Source organism: Carcharodon carcharias, chromosome 8 (genome assembly GCF_017639515.1).
Source record: "Carcharodon carcharias isolate sCarCar2 chromosome 8, sCarCar2.pri, whole genome shotgun sequence".
Classification (NCBI taxonomy): Eukaryota; Metazoa; Chordata; class Chondrichthyes; order Lamniformes; family Lamnidae; genus Carcharodon; species Carcharodon carcharias.
In genome coordinates, this window is record NC_054474.1 from 38,590,226 (window position 1) to 38,611,831 (window position 21,606).

At 41.9% G+C, this 21,606-nt stretch overlaps 1 protein-coding gene across 1 annotated transcript in view; it reads right to left on the reverse strand.

The window, feature by feature from the left end:
- The window catches only part of fstl4 (follistatin-like 4), a 429,308-nt gene that overhangs the window by 35,796 nt on the left and 371,906 nt on the right, over positions 1–21,606 (reverse strand). The window contains exons 7-9 of the mRNA XM_041194371.1: positions 21,198–21,359; positions 19,440–19,574; positions 4,142–4,168 (exon numbers count right to left, since the gene is read on the reverse strand). Coding sequence (XP_041050305.1) covers positions 4,142–4,168; positions 19,440–19,574; positions 21,198–21,359 — 324 coding nt within the window. The remainder of the gene's footprint in view (positions 1–4,141; positions 4,169–19,439; positions 19,575–21,197; positions 21,360–21,606) is intronic.

Genomic DNA, 21,606 nt, shown 5'->3' on the forward strand with positions numbered 1-21,606 from the left:
TTCAGGTTCACACATTCAAAATGACCGTTTGGCCAAGGTACTGAAAAGGTACCTTTATCCATGAAATTATACTCAACAATGATTTACTACCTTAAGGAGAGGAACAGAGAAGGTAGAACAATTATGTTTTTTCCCTTAATATGAAATTTTGCTAATAATGCGATATATTGATTAGAGATACTCCTTTTCTTTCTATACTAACAGAAAGTCAAAAATCGATTTTTGCTATTTTGTAAGGGTTGGAGCCCTTCTTTATTTGGCTGGCTTCTGTGTTTCCCTGTTCCCTCTGTGGAACATACCATTGCCTGCTGAAAAGTCTGTTCCCAGACTCCTGCCAGTATCATTGTAAAATCAGGCATTAGGAGGTACATAGGTGGGTTTATGAGTGTCTTACCTCATGTTCCCATCCACGTCTTGGGATGCCCATTTTTCTGTTGCAGATAAGGTTAAGAATTATTGAAATTCCGCTACTGTCCTGCCTTAGTTTAAGATAAGTGTTAAATTATCACAGGTTGGAGGCATATTATCTTCAAGATCAGGATCTTAGAGGTTTGTTATCTACATTTTGCATAATTGTGGGAAATGGGACAGAGTGCTAGGAAATGAATTTGCACTCATGATTTCCCACATGGCAACAATTTCCAAGACTTAAGTCATCTTCACAGAATCACACAGAATCACAGAATCACAGTAGCCCAAGACACTCAACCTCACTGTTAATCACCCAGCCAATCTTTGTGTCATCTGCAAACTTATTAATCCTACCCCCTACATAGTCATCTATGTCGTTTATATAAATGACAAATAATAGGGGACCAAGCACAGATCCCTGTGGTACACCACTGGACACTGGCTTCCAGTCACTAAAGCATCCTTCTTATATCACCCTCTGCCTCCTACATCTAAGCCAATTTTGAATTCACCTTATCAAATTACTATATCCCCATATGCATTTGCCTTCTTTATAAGTATCTCATGTGGGACCTTGACAAAGGTTTTGCTGAAATCCATATAAGCTACATCAGCTGCACTACCCTCATCTACACACCTGATCACCTCCTCAAAAAATTCAATCAAATTTTTTAGGCATGACCTCCCTCTGATAAAGCCATGCTGACTATCCCTGATCAAACCTTGCTTCTCCAAGTTGGGATAGATACTCTGCTTCAGAAATTTCTCCAGTAGTTTCCCAACCACTGATGTGAGACTCACTAGCCTGCAGCTCCCTGGCTTATCTCTACAACCCTTCTTAAATAGCGGAACCACAATAGCTGTTCTCCAGTCCTCTGGCACCTCCCTGTGGCCAGAGAGGAATTAAACATTTGGGTCAGAGCCCCTGCGATCTCCTCCCTTGCCTCCCTCAGCAGTCTGGGACAAAAATCATCTGGACCTGGAGCTTTGTCCGCTTTTAAGTTTGCCAACACCTCCAATACCTTGTCACTCTCTACATCAATTTGCTTAAGAACCTCGCAGTCTCTCTCCCCGAGTTCGATACCTCATTCTCTTGGGTGAAGACGGATGTGAAGTATTCATTCAACACTCTAGTGATGTCCTATGGCTCCACCCATAGAGTGCCCCCTTGGTCCCTTATGGGCCCTACTCTTTCCCTGGTTATCCTCTTCCCATTGATATACTTAAAGAATATCTTGGGATTTTCCCTACTTTTACCAGCCAGAGCTTTCTCATATCCCCTCTTTGCTCTCCTAATTGCTTTCTTAAGCTCCACCCTGCGCTGTCTGTACTCCACTAATGCCTCTGCTGATTTGCTTCCCTTGTACCTGCTAAAAGTCTCTCTTTTCCTTCTCATCGTAACCTGAATATCTCTGGTCATCCATGGTTCTCTGGGCTTGTTACTCCTTCCTATCATTCTAGAGGGAACATGTTGAGCCTGTACCCTCCCCATTTCCTTTTTGAACACCCCCCCCCCCCCACTCCACCCACAACTGTTCCACTGTAATTTCCCCAAAAGTAACTGTTCCCAGTCTACCTTGGCCAGATTTACTAAAATCCACTCTCCCCCAATCCAAAACATTTTTTTGCAACTTGTCAATTTCTTTGTCCATAACAAACTTAAACTGTACCATGTTGTGGTCGCTATCACTAAAATGCTCGCCCACTACCACCTCAGCTACCTGTCCGGCTTCATTCCCCAGAATTAGGTCCAGCAATGCACCGTCCCTTGTTGGACCCTCTACATATTGACTTAAAATGTTCTCCTGTACACACTTCAAGAAATCCACTCCGTCCAAGCCCTTAACACAATGTATATCCCAATTAATGTTGGGAAAGTTGAAATCACCTAACATAATTACCCTATTGTTATTGTTTTTACATATCTCCACAAATTGTGCACATATTTGCTCCTCAATTTCCCACTGACTATCTGGACGTCTATAATAAACACCTAATAATGTGGCTGCCCCTTTTTTATTCCTAAGCTCTACCCACAAAGCTTCATTCGATGCCCCCTCCAAGATATTATCTCTCCTTACTGCAGTAACGGACTCCTTAACTTGTCAAGGGAACTGGCAAGCAATGAGATTAGACATCTTTGCCATAGGGAAAGGATGAACAATTGGAAGGGAGACACCAAAACAGTGTTCGCCAAGGTTTGGCTGTGGGCCACTCGTCCAAAGTCTTGGCAGGTGAAAGGTGTGGGAACCTAGGTGCAGGAAGGTTGACCAAATCCAAGAGACAAGAATAAATTTCAAGTAGAAGATAAAGGTTATCATTATCATAACAATTATGGAAGTTTTTAATTCAGCTGCCAGCTTTGATTTCAGAGATACTATTCACATTATGGAGGAAAACTCATTCCAAGCTTTTGTCATAATTTTGGTGTCTGATCAAAATCCTCAGCAACAACCTGGGGACTTTAGACATTACTACAGCCAACCTAATGCCTATTTCCATATCCATGTGACTGAGTAATGCTCATTTGATTACTCATTTGGTTCTTTGCATTTTACAGTGTAATATTAATAATATTGTAGAATTATTGTGGAATATAGTTTCTTCTTGATCTTAATAGTAACATCATTGTTCAAGATGTAATGTATTTCTATGGATATTAATTGTACCCTTCTCTTTTCTCTCCTTCTTTCAGGCTCATGTACAATTCCATGGATGCTGGTAAGACTCTTATACCATTTAATTATGTAAGCAAAGATGGCACGCTGTTTGCCATGGGAACGACATTACAGTTTAACCTGTCCCATACTTGCATTTACTTGCCCGAATAGGGTACTGGTTACTAAGTTGGATCAGAAACCCAACTTGGTTTTATTTCCTTGACTATCTGAGGCCATTGAACCAATTGTACAAGCCCTAGTGCTGTTCTGGCTGAGATCAGTTAACAGTACAGATCAGAGACCACACTCGAAAGCTAGATATTTCTTTCATTTGCTCTAATTTTGCAGTATTGGAGACAAATGCCACTCTGTAGGTGACTATGGCACTATCTGGGCTGCAAACATGGTACATGCATTCCAAGCACTAAAGCTAATCAATTAAATGGAAATTGTTGTCACTGAAAAATTTGGCAAGCCTTTGGTTCATTTGCAAGCACACAATGACATGAGTGGGAATGATGAATAGTGGGGAAATGTTGGAAGAATTATCAGGCTGTTGAGCCATGTCATAAATGCTCCTTCTATGACCACCAAATCCTGGTGTAAGATTTGAACACAGAGCTTCTGACTTAGAGGCAGGGATGCTACCAACTGAGCCACAAGACCTTCAACATAATTATGATAAAAACACATGTGACTCTTACTCCAAATAAGCTGTTAAAACCTTTTTTTATATTATAGACAGTATCCATTTATTATGAATGAATCCACAGTGTATAGAAAGAGATTGGTTCTATGATTTTAGGTTGTTATCGATGTAACAGAAATATCCACTTGCAAGGTGTTCAGTTGTTAGGAGACCCAAGGATAATCTAGAGTTTCTTTGAATCTAAAAGAGCAAGTAATATTTGGGATGATGTTCTCAAAAGATGCAGCCTGTCTCAGAGGTAGTGAGAATACTAGACTTGGAGGCACAGTACAGAGAAGGACCTGTTATTAGAAGTAATAAATTGTGCTACAAACAGTGGACAAGCACATGATCACTACAACACAACAATGCACTGCAGTACCTTCCTCTCGCCACAGTATGTTTGCAACTGCAGCATCAGAGATTGAAGAAAGCCAGAAAATGATTTAAAAAAAAGGGAAAAAAATGTCAAAAATTTCAGTTCATTCACACATGCAAAAGCTGTTCATATTTATATATATATATATATTTATTATTCATTAAAAATAAGATAAAATTTAACCATAAATACATTTAATATTGTTTTAACCCCTTACTCAAATTAGTTAATACTCCTTTTATCTTCCATAGATTGGAGTGGGGAGATGGGAAAGTGAAGTGGGTTCCTAGCTGGATGCTAATGTTGCACTGAACTGGATCCAAGGCACCAAAAATGGGTATCGAGTGAGCAACTCTCCCTCCAATACTATTTCATCTTGGAAGTTGACAGGTCTCAACTGTGTGGCTCAGAACAATGACATAACTTAATTCTAATTATTATTAATTATCAATTGTTTAACAAAGATTATTAAAGAGGATATTAATTTAATCATTATGAAAGGAGGTTGATACATATTACCAATTGGGTATTTCTACATACTTAGCGATTATTGGATTTCTTGGGGTCACATGGCTTCAGATCAATCTTCAGACCACTACAGTGTGTATGGAGTTCAAAGTGTGAATGGAGTTGGTCTGGGATGCACAGGGTCCTACCTGTAAAATGTGTCAAAGCCAGCAAAGGAAAGCAGGAGAACCTGAAAGCCAGATCTCTCTGAGGCAACAAGTTTGTATATATATATTTCCATCCATCAGTTTCTTTAGTAAAAACATATTCTCGCTAGACTTTCCTTCCATCTGAAACTCCTGATAATTACCAAACAGAAGTTTATTTTTCCTACATTATAACAGTGGCTACACTTCAAAAGTACTTCATTGGTTTTAAAGTACTTTGAGACACCGATGCTCCTGAAAGGCTACGTACATGCAAGTCTTCCCTTTCTTTAACTGCTGAATCAGCAGTCAGCCATTGCTGTCGAAACAAATGGAGACCTAAAAATACCCATGAATTTTCCAGAAACTTTCCATAAAGTTTTTAGTATATATCATTAATAAAGGGACCAGAAGGTGATTTAAAGGTTATAATCTCATTTCAGTATTTCAAGGTATACCATTGAATTATTCAAAACTTCAGTGATATTGAAGCCTTTTAGATCATTCTCAAATGTTCGTGGTATCAATGTAAAATTGCCATAAAGCTATAAGTAATTGATTTTGTTGGCCATATTCTTTTGATTTTATTGGGAATGAAATGTTCAGCCAGTCATTGATGAATATGGTGCCTTGGAGTTTGAAGCCTATATCAGACTATTGGAGCCACTGTCAATCTGAAAAGAGTTTTATGATTGCAGAGCTACCAGACTGTGGGAAAATACCACAGAAAGGAAACTCCCATGTGGCATCACATTGCAGTTTTAAGTAATTGTCTTGGGATATGTGAAAAAAATATATTTTTACAAAAGAGCTATCATTTTCATGAAAATCTTTACTTATTTATACCTATAAGCCAGGATAATACATATCCCATGGAAACATACTTTGTCATTTATGTGAGATGATATGATGATAAAAATGATGCACACTTCTCCCTGGTCCTTTCTAAACTTTGTGAAGCACGTTTTCATGAAGATGGTGCCCTTTTAAGGATGAGAAACAAGCAAGGAAATATTCACAAAAATTAAAAATTGGGAACTGGGTGATGTACAGTACCCTATCACCCTGGAAACCTAGGTTGCAATTCAGCCCAGACTGACGGAATGAAAGTCTCCTTTCTCTGCTCATTGTAACTGTGCTACACAATCCCTAGTATTGCCTCTTTCCACAACAATATATCAAATAAATTCCACCGATCACAGAATCATAGAATGATAGAGAATGGGGCTATTCAGCCCATCGTACCTGTGCTGGCTCTTTGAAAGAACTATCCAATTGGCTCCATTCCCCTGCCACGATTCCCTTTTGAAAGTTATTATTGAATCCGCTTCCACCATCTTTATAGGCAGTGCATTCCAGATCATAATAATTTGTTGCATAAAAAAAAATCTCCTCATCTCACCTCCAGTCCTTTTGCTAATAACTTTAAATCTGTGTCCTCTGGTTACTGGCTCTTTGCCGCCGGAAACAGTTTCTCCTTATTCTAATCTTTAAACTTCCCTTTATCTTCTATCCTCTGAGAACAACTGCAGCATCTCTAATTTCTCGAAGAAACTGAAATCCTGCATCCCTAGTACCTTTCCTTTAAATCTCCTCTACACTCTCTATGAGGTATTAGCATCCTTTCTTAAGTATGATACCCAGAATTTGACACAATACCACAGCTGGGCCTTAGCAGTGATTTATAAACGTTTAGCAAAGCTTCCTTAATTTTGTACTCATTGTACTAATGTTTATATATATAAGTATAAGATTTATTTACAACCTTCATGCCCTATCATCTTCAAATTTTGTGTACAAATACCCCCAAATCTCTTTGATCTGGCATTCCCTTTAATAGTGTACCATCTAGTTTATATTGCCTCTCCTCATTCCTTCTATCAAAGTGCATCATTTCATATTTCCCCACATCAAACTTTATCTATTATATGTCAGCCCATTTCATCGGCCTGTTTATGTCCTCCTGGTGATTGTCACTATCCTCCTCCTGGTTTACTACATTTCTGAGTTTCATGACATCTGCAAACTTTGAAATTTTGCCATGTTTACCCAAGTCTGAGTCAATGGGTAGGATTTTCCGCCCACTGGGGGGGAAGTTGAAATAAGGGCACACGGAGGCGCCCTCCAATCGGCGCCCCCAATTGGGGATGCGGCGCCATTTTATGTGGGCGGGCCAATCAAGGCCCGCCCAGCATGACGTCCGCACAAAAGCGCTATGCGCTCCATGTGCGGGTGGGGGGGAATCCCTAAACCTAGGTGTGCGCAGTAAAGAGCTAAATGCTGCCTCAGGAAGATCGTCTCTACTGTATAAATGATTAAAAATAAAAAAAAAAAATCCCTGACTTGTCACCTCATATGGCACCGTCACGTGAGTTGGGACATGTCCATAACTTTTTAAAAACTTTAATTAAATTTTTAAAAACCTACATTATACCTCATCCCGCCCGTGGATGAGATTTCATGCTTTTTCTAATGCCCGCCAGGGCTCCTGGCCTGCCCGCTAACCTTAAGGTTGGACAGGCAAGTCCATTAATTACTTAAATGACTCTGTCAATGGCCTCAATTGGCCATTGACAGGTCGGCGGGTGCACAGCTAATTTTGCTGAGCCCCTGCCTACCTGAAAACTTAAATGGGGCGCAGTAACGTCGGGAGTTCTGCCCAACGTCACCGCGCATCATTTAATGTGTCGGCGAGCAGGCCCCACCCCCTGCTCGCCGACTGGAAAATCCTGCCCATTATATATCAAATGGAACAATGGTTCCAATACGGATGCTTGGTGTACACCACCATATATATTTCCTTCCACTCTGACAAACAACCATTCACCAATACTTTGCTGACCCTTAGCCAATTTAGTAACCATGCTGCCACTTCCTCTGTATTCTCGCTTACTTCCCTCAGCAACCTAAGGCGTGTCCCACTCGGATCTGCTGATTTTTCTATTTTGAGTTCTGCCAACTCTTTAAGCACTTTTTTTTGCCAAGTTACTCTACTGTCTCCTCCTTTACTTTTTGGCAGTATCCCCTACTTTTTATTCATTTACTACCTCAGCCATGTCTTTTGTCTCACCAGAAAACTTCCTTTTTAGTTCCAAACAGACACACTGTTTCTTTGGCTATTCATTTAATTATTTATATGTTGAGAAAAGATAAATAATTTGGGGTCCTTTTTATTTTACCTGCTAATCTATTCTCATACACACTATTTGCCTCTCTTATTTCCTTTTTCAGTTCCCCTCGATACCTTCTGTATCAAGCTTGGTTCTGTACTATATTATGAGTCTGACATTGATCATAAGTTTTCTGTTTCATTTTAACCTCCAAACCTTTAGTCACTCCAGAAGCTCTAGCTTTAGACGTCCTTCCGTTCAAACTTGTGGGAATGTGTCTCGTCTGTACATGAACTATATCTTTGAAGGCTTCATATTTACTGTTTTAACTGTCAACCTTAGATTCAAGTCCACCTAGGCTAGATCTTCCTATTCACTAAACTGAGCCTGTCTCTATCTGAGTATTTTTGCATTAGATGGTTCCTCATTTTTTTCCATAAGCCTGTGCCTGATGATTTAAAACAGCAGGAAATGCAAAGTGCTGACAGTTTGCAATCAAATCCAAAAACTGTTCAAAGGGAAGAATTTTCTGGATGGTGAGTGGGGGTGGGACCCGCTCACCAATGCGTAAAATGACGTGCAGTGAGGTTGGGTGGGCGTCCCAATGTCACCGTGCGTCATTTAGATTGTCAGTTCGGCAGGCGCGCAGCTGCTCAACTGTCAAAGGCCTATTAAGGCCATCAAGAAAGTAATTAAAGTTGTTAAGAATGCTGCCTGTCCAACCTCAAGGTTGCCGGGCAGACGAAGAGCCCACGTGGCCTCCGCATTTTTCAATTTATTAATTAAATAAAGTTTTTTGAAAAAAACTAATGGACATGTTCCAGCTCATGTGACAGTTTCATATGAGGGGACATGCCCTTAAATTTTTTTTTACCTTTATTATTTTTTTCAGAACTTAAACTAATTTGCGCTCTTGTGCGCGCATGTGCGAAGGAGCACAGGCCGGGACTCAGGGAACCCCGCCACCGCCTGCACAGAGAGCGCACAGTGTTTCCAGGTATGCGTCACGCTGGGCGGGCCTTAATTGGCCTGCCCACCTAAAATGGCGGCACGCACCCAATCGGAGCGCTGATCAGGTTCACGCTCGCTCCCACCCACCCCCACACAACCCCCCCGATGGAACATTCAGCCCATAATGTCCTTAACCTTCAAGGAACTAACTCTTTTTCCTTAACTAGGAAGAAATTTATTGGTGAGCTACGACATCATGTTTTCCTGGAGAAGAGTCCCAATCAGGTAAGAAGTAGAGTCAATCCACTTGTGGCTAACTGTTAATGTGTTGTGTCGAAATTGGTTTGGTTTGTGTACAAATCCCAGTGCTCTGATGTAATTAATACGTTTAGTACAGCCTAGAATTGGAGTTATCTTGATGATCCCCAGTGGACAGTGTTCCCATGAAAAAATGGGATAATTGCCCTCTCTGGGCAGAAAAGTACTGAATTTTTAAAGGGATTTTTTTTTTAAATGAAGGTTCCCAGGCATTCTTCTCCTTTAAATACTTTCTACAAAAAAATAGAGGTTATCCTGATAATTGTTTTTAAGGTTGTACTTACAGACAAGTAGAGCTTATAGGGTGTACCCAGGACAATTTCTTAGTGCACTGTTTTCTAGTACCAACCAGGGAGCAGGCTATTCTAGATCTTGTAATATGCAACAAGACAGGATTAATCAATAACTTCATAGTAAAGGAGCCTCTATGTGACAGCGATCATAGCATAATATAAATTCAAGTTCAGTTTGAAGGTGAGACTGTGGGTCTAACACTAGTTTTTAAATTTAAAGGATATGAAAGCATAGTTTGCTAAACTGAGAAACTAGGGCCAGGATTTTCCCCTCGGCGATTTGGGGGCGGGGCCTGGTCGCCGAGGGGAAAGTGACATGGGATGACATCGGGAGGATTCCCCGACTTCATCCCGGTCCATGTATATTTTTAGGAAGGCAGGTTGACAGCGAGATCAGCTGTCCGCCCGCCGATCTGTCAATGGCCAATTGAGGCCATTGACAGGTTATTTAAAGGAATTAAAGACCTGACCGTCCAACCTTAAGGCTGGGGGGCAGGCCATGAGCCCCAGCGGGCTCCAGATTATTGATGAAACTTCATCCACTGGCGGGATGAATTTTCACGTCTGTATTTTAAAAAATTATTAAAGTTTATGTGGTCTTTATTAACATGCCCCATCTCGTTGTCACATGAGGGGGACATGTTAATAATTTTTAAAATTTTGTATTTTTAAAGTTTTTCGGACTGTCACTGGTCTTCCTGAGAAAGAACATTGTCTCAGGGCGAAGTGCGCTCTTTCCCGCGCAAGCGCGAAAGAGCACACTTTGACAGCTGGGGATTCCCTCCCCCCTTCCCGCACAGGAAGTGCATAGCACTTCCTGTCAGGGATGCAGCTGGGCGGGCCTTAACTGGCCTGCCCACTCAAAATGGCGGTGGGCCCCGTTTCAGTGGCGGGGGTTGGCTGCCCACCCACCATCCATTGGGAAGATTCTGCCCTGGGTTCAAAGGTAAGACATAGCGATGCAGTGGCAGACATTTAAGGAAGTACTTAATCATCCTCAGCAAAGATTTATCCCAGTGAGAAATAAAGACTCTTTGAGAAGGATGCAACATCAAGGGCTAAATAAGAAAATTAGGATAACATCAATTTGAAAGAAACATTGTACAATCCTGTGAAGATTAGTGGAAGGTCAGAACATTGGATAGATTTAAGAACCAGCAAAGACTAACTAAAATATTCATAAAAGGGAGAAATTAGAGTATGAGAGAAAGCAGCTAGAAATATGAAAAACAGATAGTAAGAATTTCTACAAGCGTTTAAAAAAGAAACAAGTAACTAAAATGTGTGTTGCTCTTCTAGAGAGAGAATCTGGGGAATTAATAATGGAAAAGGAGGAAATGATAGAAGCATTGAATGGCTATTTTGTGTCTGTCTTCACTGTAGATTCGAAAACTTCCATGAGATAATTTAAAATTAAGAGGCAAAGTGTGGGGTGGTGGGGGGATTAAAACAATCACCATCACCAGGGAAAAGGTGCTGGTAAAACTATTAGACCAAAAGACTGACAAGCCCCCAGGACCAAATGTCCTGCATCCTAGGTTCTTAAAAAAAAAGTGGCAGCAGAGATTGTAGAAGCATTGGATATAATCTCCTAAAATTCCCTAGATTTTGGCACGGTCCTGGCAGATTGAAAAACAGCAAATATAACACCTTTATTCAAGAAAGGAGGCAGACAGCAGACAGGAAACTATAGACCAGTTAGCCTAACATCTGTCATAGAAAAATTGCTAGAATCCCGCTCGCCAATGCGTAAAATGACGCAGGATGATATCGGGCAGAACTCGCGACGTTATCCCGCATCATTTCAATTTTCAGGTCGGCGGGGGCACAGCCGAATCAGCTGTGTGTCTGCTAGCCTGTCAACAGCCTATTGAGGCCATTTAAAAAGTAATTGATATAATTAATGGACCTGCCCATCCAACCTTAAGGTTGGCAGGCAGGCCGGGAGCCCTGGCGGGCTTCAGTTAAAGCATGAAACCTCATCCATGGGCTGGATGAGGTTTCATGAGGGTTTTTAAAAATTTAAAGTGATGGACATGTCCCAACTCATGTGACAGTGTCACATGAGGGGACAGGTCAGGGAAGTTTTGTTTGTGCACCTTTACCACTCTCGGTTGAGGGAATTCCCCCCACCCCACTTGCACAGGGAGCGCATAGAGATTCCTGACAGACATTTTGCCTTAATTGGCCTGCCCATGTAAAATGGCAGCATGCCCCCAATTGGGAACACTGATTGGAGGCGTGCCTGCCCGTGCCCGCTTCTGCACTTCCCCTCCCGAAGGGGGGACAATTCTTCCCATAAGACCCTGAGAGAAATTGATACAGGGAGGATGTTTATTCTGGTGGGGGAGACTAGAACTAGGGAGACAGTTTATGAATAAGAGATATCCCTTCTAAGTCAGAGATTAGGAGAATTTTTTTTTCTCTCAGAGGGCTGTTAGTCTGGAATTCACCACCACCCTCTCAGAGGGTTGTTAGTCTCTTCCTGTGGAATTCTCCTCCTCAGAAAACAGTGAGGCTGGGCCAGTGAATTTGTTCACGGCTGAGTTAGATTGATTTATGATAGACAAGGGAGTCAAAGGTTATGGGGCAAACTGGAAAATGGGGTTGAGACCACAGTAAGATTAGCTATTATCTAATTGAACGGAGGAGCAGGCTTGAAGGGCCAAATGGCTTACTCCTGCTCCTAAGTCCTATGTTTCTGTGCTCCTATAAGAAACTTTTGTTTGTTTACAAAACACACGGTACAATGCATAATTATAATTAAGATGGATCACTATATCATGAAGGTGTTACTATGCAGTTTGAATATGCAATCACTACATTGAAAATATTTATGAAAAGTTGTGTGACTTTTCTATCTGAGATGGTAGTGACAATGTCGCCTTAGAAGATATTTGCAGCGTTATCAGACATGCACATTTTAAACCAGACCTGTTCACTGTAATCAATGTATTTGCCAGTCCTCAAAAACAGAGTGAGATCCATTAATCACATCATCAATCAGCTACACTCTCCAACTGTTATTAAGTGCCATTGGTTAAGTAAAGCTGATACACGATCGATGATACCATCCTAGCAACTGCCTAAAGATAACACAATGGAAAATTTTTGGTTCAGATAAAATTAAGGGTGTGACAAAGAATGCCTACTCCGATTGACCATGAGGAAGTTATAAGCCATATAATAACATGTTTCAACAAAACATGTTTAAGTTCTACTGCAGCCAAAATTAAATGAAAAACCTTCAGGTATAATAGGCAGCATGAACACAAAAACAATGTACAAAGTGGTAGCACATAATATAAAAGCACAACTTTGTTTTAATTTTGAGGTTAAAATTTTGTTTTTCTGAATTTTTGCTTTTTTTAGACAATTGTTAGTTCCCTTTATTAGATCCTTCTGCCGAACTGGCAAGATGTGGATGTAAGACCTGCCCAATTGGATAAATGTTGACCCAGTTGAGTTAGCAATTTTAACAGTAAAAACAATATGGATTTATATAGCAAAGTCAGTGTACAAAAATGTCTTAGGGTGCTTCACAGAGGTATAATCAGGGAAGAAAAGGATGCTGAGCCAAAGGAGGAGATATTAGGAAGGGTGACCAAAAGCTTAATCAAAGAGGGGGAAGGTAAAGCAAACAAATCCAGAGCTCCCTGGATGATGAAAGAGATAGAGAGAAAGGAGAAGCAGAAATAGGAAGCATATGACACATGTCAGGTGAATAATACAATTGAGAATCAGGTTCAATACAGAAGGTTCAGAGGGGAATTGAAAAACAGATAAGAGAAGCAAAGAAAGAGCATGAGAAGAACCTGGCAACAAACATAAAGAGGAAGGCAAAATTCTTCTATAGGCATATAAGTAGTAAAAAAAGTGGTAAAAAGATGATTGGGGCTGATTATAGACCTAATTAGGGGACTCATGCATGGAGGCAGGGCTGAGATATTAAATGAATACTTCACATCTGTCTTTACCAAAGAAGAAGATGCTGCTGAAGTCATGGTGAACAGGAGGTAGTTCAGACACTTTTTATTTATTGCTTCATGCGATGCTGACTTGACGAGTTTAAAATTGATAAGGAGGAGTTAGTTGATAGTTTGGCTATACTTAAAATTGGTAAGTCGCCAGGAACAGATGAGACACATCCAAGGATACACAGGGAAGCATGGCTGGAAATTGCAGAGGCCTTGGCCATAATTTTCCAAACCTCCTTAGATACCTGGTGGCGCCACAGGACTGGAGGACCACAAATGTTACACCCTTGTTCAAAAAAGATGTAAGGATAAGCCCAGCAACTGCAGGCCAGTCAGTGTAACTTCAGTGGTGGGGAGGCTTTTAGCAATAATAATTCGGGACAAAATTAATACTCACTTGGGGCAAATGAGGATTAATTAAGAAAAGCTGGTATAGATTTCTTAAGGGCAAATTGTGTTTAACTTACTTGCTTGAGTTTTTTGATGAGGCAACAGAGAGGGTAGATGAGGGCAATGCAGTTGATATGGAACATATGAAGTTCCAAAAGGCATTTGATAAATGCAACAAACCTGTGAGCAAAATTAGAGCTCATGGAATAAAGGGGATAATGGCAACATGGATATGAAATTGGCTGAGTGACAGGAAGCAGAGAGTCGTGGTGAAAGGTTGCTTTTCAGACTGGAGGAAGCTTTGTTGTGGCGATCCCCACATGTTGATGTTAGGACCCCTGCTCTTCTTGATATATATTAATGACCTAGACTTTGGGATACAGCGCATAATTTCAAGATTTGTGGATGAGGTGAAATTTGAAGCATTGTCAAAGTATATGGACAATTTGGTGGAATGGGTGGACAAGTGGCAAATGAAATTTAATGCAGAAAAGTGTGAAGTGATTCATTTTGGCAGGAAGAGTGGAAAGAGGCAATGTAAAATAAAAGGTGCAATTTTAAAGGGGGTGCAGCAGCTAAGAGACCTTGGGATATATGTGCACAAATCATTGAAGGTGGTAGGCCAGGTCGAGAGAGCAGTTAATAAAGCATGTGGGGTCATGGGCTTCATAAATAATGGCACAGAGTACAAAAGCAAGAAAGTTATGATAAAAACAAAAAACTGCGGATGCTGGAAATCCAAAACAAAAACAGAATTACCTGGAAAAGCTCAGCAGGTCTGGCAGCATCGGCGGAGAAGAAAAGAGTTGACGTTTCGAATCCTCATGACCGTTCAACAGAACTAGGTGAATCCAAGGAAAGGGGTGAAATATAAGCTCGTTTAAGGTGTGGGGTGGGGGGGGGGGGTGGTTGGATGGGGGGAGAGGAGTGGAGGGGGGGTGTGATTGTAGGGACAAGCAAGCAGTGATAGGAGCAGGTCATCAAAAGATGTCACAGACAAAAGAACAAAAGAACACAGAGGTGTCGAAGTTGGTGATATTATTTAAATGAATGTGCTAATTAAGAATGGATGGTAGGGCACTCAAGGTATAGCTCTAGTGGGAGTGGGGGGAGCATAAAAGATTTTAAAATATTTAAAAATAATGGAAATAGGTGGGAAAAGAAAAATCTATATAATTTATTGGAAAAAACAAAAGGAAGGGGAAGAAACAGAAAGGGGGTGGGGATGGAGGAGGGAGTTCAAGAACTAAAGCTTTGAATTCAATATTCAGTCCGGAAGGCTGTAAAGTGCCTAGTCGGAAGATGAGATGCTCCAGTTTGCGTTGGGCTTCACTGGAACAACGCAGCAAGCCAAGGACAGACATGTGGGCAAGAGAGCAGGGTGGAGTGTTAAAATGGCAAGCGACAGGGAGGTTTGGGTCATTCTTACAGACAGACCGCAGGTGTTCTGCAAAGCGGTCGCCCAGTTTACGTTTGGTCTCTCCAATGTGGAGGAGACCACATTGGGAGCAACGAATACAGTAGACTAAGTTGGGGGAAATGCAAGTGAAATGCTGCTTCACTTGAAAGGAGTATTTGGGCCCTTGGACGGTGAGGAGAGAGGAAGTGAAGGGGCAGGTGTTACATCTTTTGCGTGGGCATGGGGAGGTGCCATAGGTGGGGGTTGAGGAGTAGGGGGTGATGGAGGAGTGGACCAGGGTGTCCCGGAGGGAATGATCCCTACGGAATGCCGATAGGGGGGGTGAAGGGAAGATATGTTTGGTGGTGGCATGCTGGAGTTGGCGGAAATGGCGGAGGATGATCCTTTGAATGCAGAGGCTGGTGGGGTGACAAGTGAGGACAAGGGGGACCCTATCATGTTTCTGGGAGGGAGGAGAAGGTGTGAGGGCGGATGTGAGGGAGATGGGCCGGACACGGTTGAGGGCCCTGTCAACAACCGTGGGTGGAAAACCTCGGTTAAGGAAGAAGGAGGACAAGTCAGAGGAACTGTTTTTGAAGGTAGCATCATTGGAACAGATGCGACGGAGGCGAAGAAACTGAGAGAATGGGATGGAGTCCTTACAGGAAGCGGGGTGTGAGGAGCTGTAGTCGAGGTAGCTGTGGGAGTCGATAGGCTTGTAGTGGATATTGGTGGACAGTCTATCACCAGAGATTGAGACAGAGAGGTCAAGGAAGGGAAGGCAAGTGTCAGAGATGGACCACGAGAAAATGATGGAGGGGTGGAGATTGGAAGCAAAATTAATAAATTTTTCCAAGTCCCGATGAGAGCATGAAGCAGCACCGAAGTAATCATCGATGTACCGGAGAAAGAGTTGTGGAAGGGGTCCGGAGTAGGACTGGAACAAGGAATGTTCCACATACCCCATAAAGAGACAGGCATAGCTGGGGCCCATGCGGGGAGAGGAGTTATGATAAACCTGTATAAAACATTGGTTCAGCCACAACTGGAGTACTGCTTCCAGTTCTGGGCGCCACACTTTAGCAAAGATATGAAGGCATTAGAGAGGGAGAAGAAAAGGTTCACAAGAATGGTTCCAGGGATGAGGAACTTCAGTTTTGAGGATAGATTGGAGAAGCCGAGGCTATTCTCCTTAGAGAAGAGAAGATTGAGAGGAGATTTGATCGAGGTTTTCAAAATCAGGAAGAATCTGGACAGCGTAGATAGGGAGAAACTATTCCCATTTGTGTAAGGATCGAAAGCCAGAGGATACCAATTTAAGGTAATTGGCGAAAGAAATGATGACATGAGGAAAAACATTTTTAATGCAGCGAGAGGTTAGGATCTGGAATGCATTGCCTTAGAGTGTGGTGTAGGCAGATGCAATCATAGCTTTCAAAAAAGAATTGGATCATTATCTGAAGAGGAAACATTTGCAGAGCTACGGAGGGAATGTGGGTGAGTGGTGCTAAGTGAATTGCTCTTGCAGAGAGCTGCCACAGACATGATGGGCTGAATACCCTTCTTCTGTGCTGTAACATTCTCTGATTCTATGATTTTATGATTAAGCAGGGTCTTGAAGGAAGAGGGGGAGCTGGAGAGGTAGAGTAATTAAGGGAGGAAAATCCAGGCTGTGGGGTCTTTTTGTGGTTGAAGGCACACCGGCTAATGGTGAACTCAAGAGGCCAGAATTGGAGGATAGAAGGGAGATTATGGACTTCTGCCTGCAGTGTTAGTTAAGCAGTCAGTCAGCTCCTACGCTGCATCAGCTAGCATGCTGGGCCTGGTTAGATAAGCCAATCTCCGAGGAGAACGAGATCAGTTTGCTAGTAGTACTAAATATTTTTGCCTAGTTAGGATAAGCGAACTTGTTCCTTCTGGCCCAACAAAAATACTCTGCACAAAAAATTCTGGGCATTTTGTGGAATGGCCGCCAGAAATACCGTTAAGGGCTTAGACAGTTGACCACCTGGTGTAAATGGGCAGAACACACTTGGCGTGTGCTCTGCCTATTTGTAAGAGAGAAAGCTAGCTAGTTGCAAATTGCAAATTGGAAACTGTAACTATTAGATAGGGAGCTGGAGTGACTCAGTGAGTAGCTCTCCTGCCTCTGAGCCTGAAGGCCCTGGGTTCAAGTCCCATGCCAGGATTTCTTGGCTATGAAAGCACACAGCCGTTGGTATGGGTCAGCCTGTGTGTATCTCTGCTGGTCCGCAGTTTGGTAAATGGGAGGGTTAGTGGCAGGAAGGACATCTGGCTGTAAAAAACTACCAGAAATGAGGGTTTATATAAAGGTGATCAAGCAGCATTGTGGCTACACTATGTAACATGGGAAAAGCTGAAAGTGTAACCATCAGATCCGATTTGCGTAGGCAAGCAGCCTTGTGCCTGAAATGGGCTGGTATGCTGCTCTCTTATTTACAGGCCCACCTAAAAATTGCAAATGGGCCTTGGGTGTCTGAGGCTCCTTCTCTAGATTTTCAACTGACAGCTCTCTGTTTTACATATGAGAGATAAGAGCCCCACGGAGGATTTTGATAGATTATACAGGTGGGGAGGTTGCATGAATAGGATGTAGAAAAGCCATTACATAGCTTAAACAGACTGATAAGAGCTTTACATGGGAACCAATGTGGTTTGGAGACGTTGGGATAATTGGTAAGTTTACTGGTATGTAGTTCGATATAAGCAGCCTAATTTTAAGCAAGTTGAGGTTTATGAAGTGTGTATTATGGGAGGTCAACCAGGAGGAATAAGCTGGAGGTGACAAAAGCATGGAATAAGAATTGGGCAGATGGGCTGAGACAGGATGGAGGCAGGTGACATTATGGAGAGGGAAATAATGTAGTGCATGGACTGGATTTCACAGGGAATGGGGGTGTATTGCTCATCCCTTTCCTCCATTGCAAGAGTTGGTCTGCAAACTGACGCGCCTAAAGAAAGCCTGTCCTGCAGCCATAATATGCTGCTAAGTAGGCTGAGAGTGTGACTTCCGCCCCTCAGTGGGAGGAAGTCCCTACTTAGAGAGCTGACGGCCAATCTGATTGGCCTGAAGCTCCACAAGCCCCAGCAGCACCAGAACTCAAGGCGCTGCTGGGACTTCAAGCAGGCTCATGCAGAACTTCGGTAGATCCCCACTAAGTCCCTTGCTTTTAGGGTGAGAGACATTGGGCAGCCTAGCGGGCATAGCAGGGGGTTTGGGGGTGAGGTTTTGGACGCTAGTGGGGAGGGACAAAGAGTGGGGGTGGGTAGGAACAAAATGGGAGTAACATGTTGGAGTGGGGGTGCATCTGAGGTGCACAGGGCAGTGCCAGAGGATGCCACCCCCTTCCCTGTTAACCACTTCTGTTTAAAAAACGGCCTGTCCACTCCTGCCAGCCTGCCCGTGCCAACCATTTTATGGCATGGGCAGCGTAGTATTCAGGTCAAATGACTTGGTAACAAGTTTGACTGACCTTTAGTTATGTATTTAAAAAAGGCGGGCAAGCTCCCGATTTCAGCGCCTGCCCACTTACCATATAATGGAGGACAACTTGGGGTTGGGTGGAAGGTGGTGGGGCTTGGCAGCCTTCTTATTTTATGAGCCCCCCAACTGCTGAAAAACATGCCTGGCAGGGGGACTATAAATTCCAGCCCAAGGAGTCGGAAGATTGGACTTTGTGCTATAGAGTTTTAGTCTCAGAAGACTTTATTTTCCTCGCTTTAACGTGTTAATGGAAATAATGATGTTTCTATTTGAATCTTACTGTTAACTGTTGATTTGAAAAAAAAAATCTTATGAAATAGTATTGTGTTGACTGCCAAGCTCATACTCTAATAACTCTGAAAACAAATTCTGCCTATACCACTGTGCTATTCCTCCGTTAGCCATCTTAAATTGTCTCTGATTAGGACTGAAAACTTTAATTTTATATCAGTTAGTACTGTGGACTCCTCATGGTCTGAGGAACTTTTCTAAACTCATTTCAAACAATTGGCAGAGACAGAAGACTTTCAACTGGCCAATCACGGCTGCTGGAAAAGATAATGTTCTAACTTTCTGTGACACTCAGTTCCCTTATATAACTATCAATATGATCAAGAGTTGGTGTTATTTCAATTTCTTTCATGCACCAATTAAGCTCAGAGCAAGTTCAATAATAACAAGTGGTTTAACACATTTTAGACATACGAGTCTTTCGAGCTGAATCCTCGACAAAAAGAGATGAGATATCTTCATCAACTCCTGCATCGTTCTTCGCAATGCAAGTATATGCCCCTGTGTCTTCATAACGCACACTGTTAATGTGAATTTCACCTCCATTTGCTATAGAAATGTGGAACACAAACAAAAATGCACAAGACAAAGTGATTCTGCATTGATAGTCACCATTCAAAAACAAAGGCATAACAACAAGAACTTGCATTTAAATAGCATCTTTAATGTAGTAAAGTGCTTCATGGGAGTGATTATCAAACAAAATTTGAAATTGAGCCATGTAAGGAGATACTAAGATACTAAGACAGTTGACCAAAAGCTTGGTCAAAGAAATAGATTTTAAGGAGTATCTCAAAAGAGGAGAGGGGTAGAGAGATGGAGAGGCTTAGGGAGGAAATTCTAGAGTTTAGCACTCGTTTATGTAGTTGAAGGCACTGTCCTTTGTGATGAAGCGATGAAAACTGGGGATGCAAGACACCAGAATTGGAATAATGCAAAGATCTTGGAGGTTTGTAGGGCTTGCAGAAATAGTTTACATAAATAGGCAGGGGTGAGGCTGTGGAGGGATTGAAATTAAGGTTGAAAATTTTTAAAAGAGGTATTGTTTTTAAAAGTGCCAACCTCACAATAATATCAAAATTTAAATATTAACAAGTTAAAAAAGAATTGGAATCATCTTAGACATACTTTCAATTTTTCAGCCCAAGGTCTGTTTTCTTCAGCAATCGCTTCTACTGGTGGTGCTGCTGAGGTTTCAGAGCTGCCAGCCCTGTGATTGGGCCAGCAGCATCAAGAGCCCACCTGCTGTCCTTAATTGAATGGCAGGTCCACAGGCGGCCAAATAAGAGGCTGCCAGTGGTAAAATTGATGAGTAGGTCCCACTGCCGGCAAGTATGGGTTTGGAACTCGCCTTTTACCTTAACATCAGGGTCTTGGCTCACCTCGTAAATTTCAGCCCTATGTTTCAATTTGGCACTGAGATGGATCGCAAAGTTAGCTGTTTTTAGTTTTAATTTATTTCAGATGAGGGTGCGTCATGTATGTCGTCATGTAGATGATGCTCCAGTAGGTGTCAATCCTTTTAGGTGTTTTTTAAGTGGTTGGATGTCCTTTTAGATAATCGCTCAATGCATCAATTTAGTTAGTGATTCAGTGGGCATATGTCCTTTTAGATAATGGAAATGACCCATCTATATGGACAACTTACAGCAGGGCACTTTCATTGTCATACTTGCTCTTAACTTCCTACAATTGATTCTGCATGTACATTAGTATTAGAATGTTGGGTGTATCAATGAATAGTATTATCAATTTGAAATTCATGCATCTGAATTCTTTTATCTGCGAAACTAATCGCTGATGCAAATTTGCTTTGTGTCAGGCCGATTATGCACAGATATCTAGATCATAGGTAGAAACCACCAGCAGACATGGGCCAACTTGAAACCTCTAATAAATCTAGTATTAAACAGTCCTTAGTCCAATTGATTGAATATTCATTCACGGTAAAATACATTTACCGTGAATGAATCTAACAGCTGCTTGCGGGACCTTGCAGGTGCAGAAAGGTAGAATGGATGCTGCATTTGCCAACTTAATCAGTCCTTGAACTTCAAAAGAAGCTTGCCGCGTGAAATGTTTTGTGAAGTTTTGATGCAATAAAGTGCTATACGAAAGCAAATATCATTATTATGTTCACCAACAGATTATGCCAATGGAATTTGATACTACCTAGTAGCACAAGTTGGTTAGGTAATGTTGAAGTAATATCTAGACCATTCTTCAGCCAGGTAATTTTGGGGTTGGGGATTCCATCAGCATGGCACTTTAAGCTTGTAGTCACACCAGGCTCTTGTGCCTGGCTTTCTGGGTACACTCTGATCACTGGAGGGACTGAAGAAATAGAAGAAAAGAGAGTTTCTCAATGAATATCCTAGATCAGAATGAAAACAACAGGTAATAACAGAACTCACCTCATCTCATAATGATAATACCGTGTTTCTCACAGAAGGTAGTGTGCTTTGCATGCGAGAGACTTTCTTCTTGTTCAGTTCTCTGCCTGAAGGGAGGTCCTTGGTGATTATTCGTTGAACCACAGCACAAAATGCAATGATTTTTTAGTACAGGTAGGGTGAAGAGG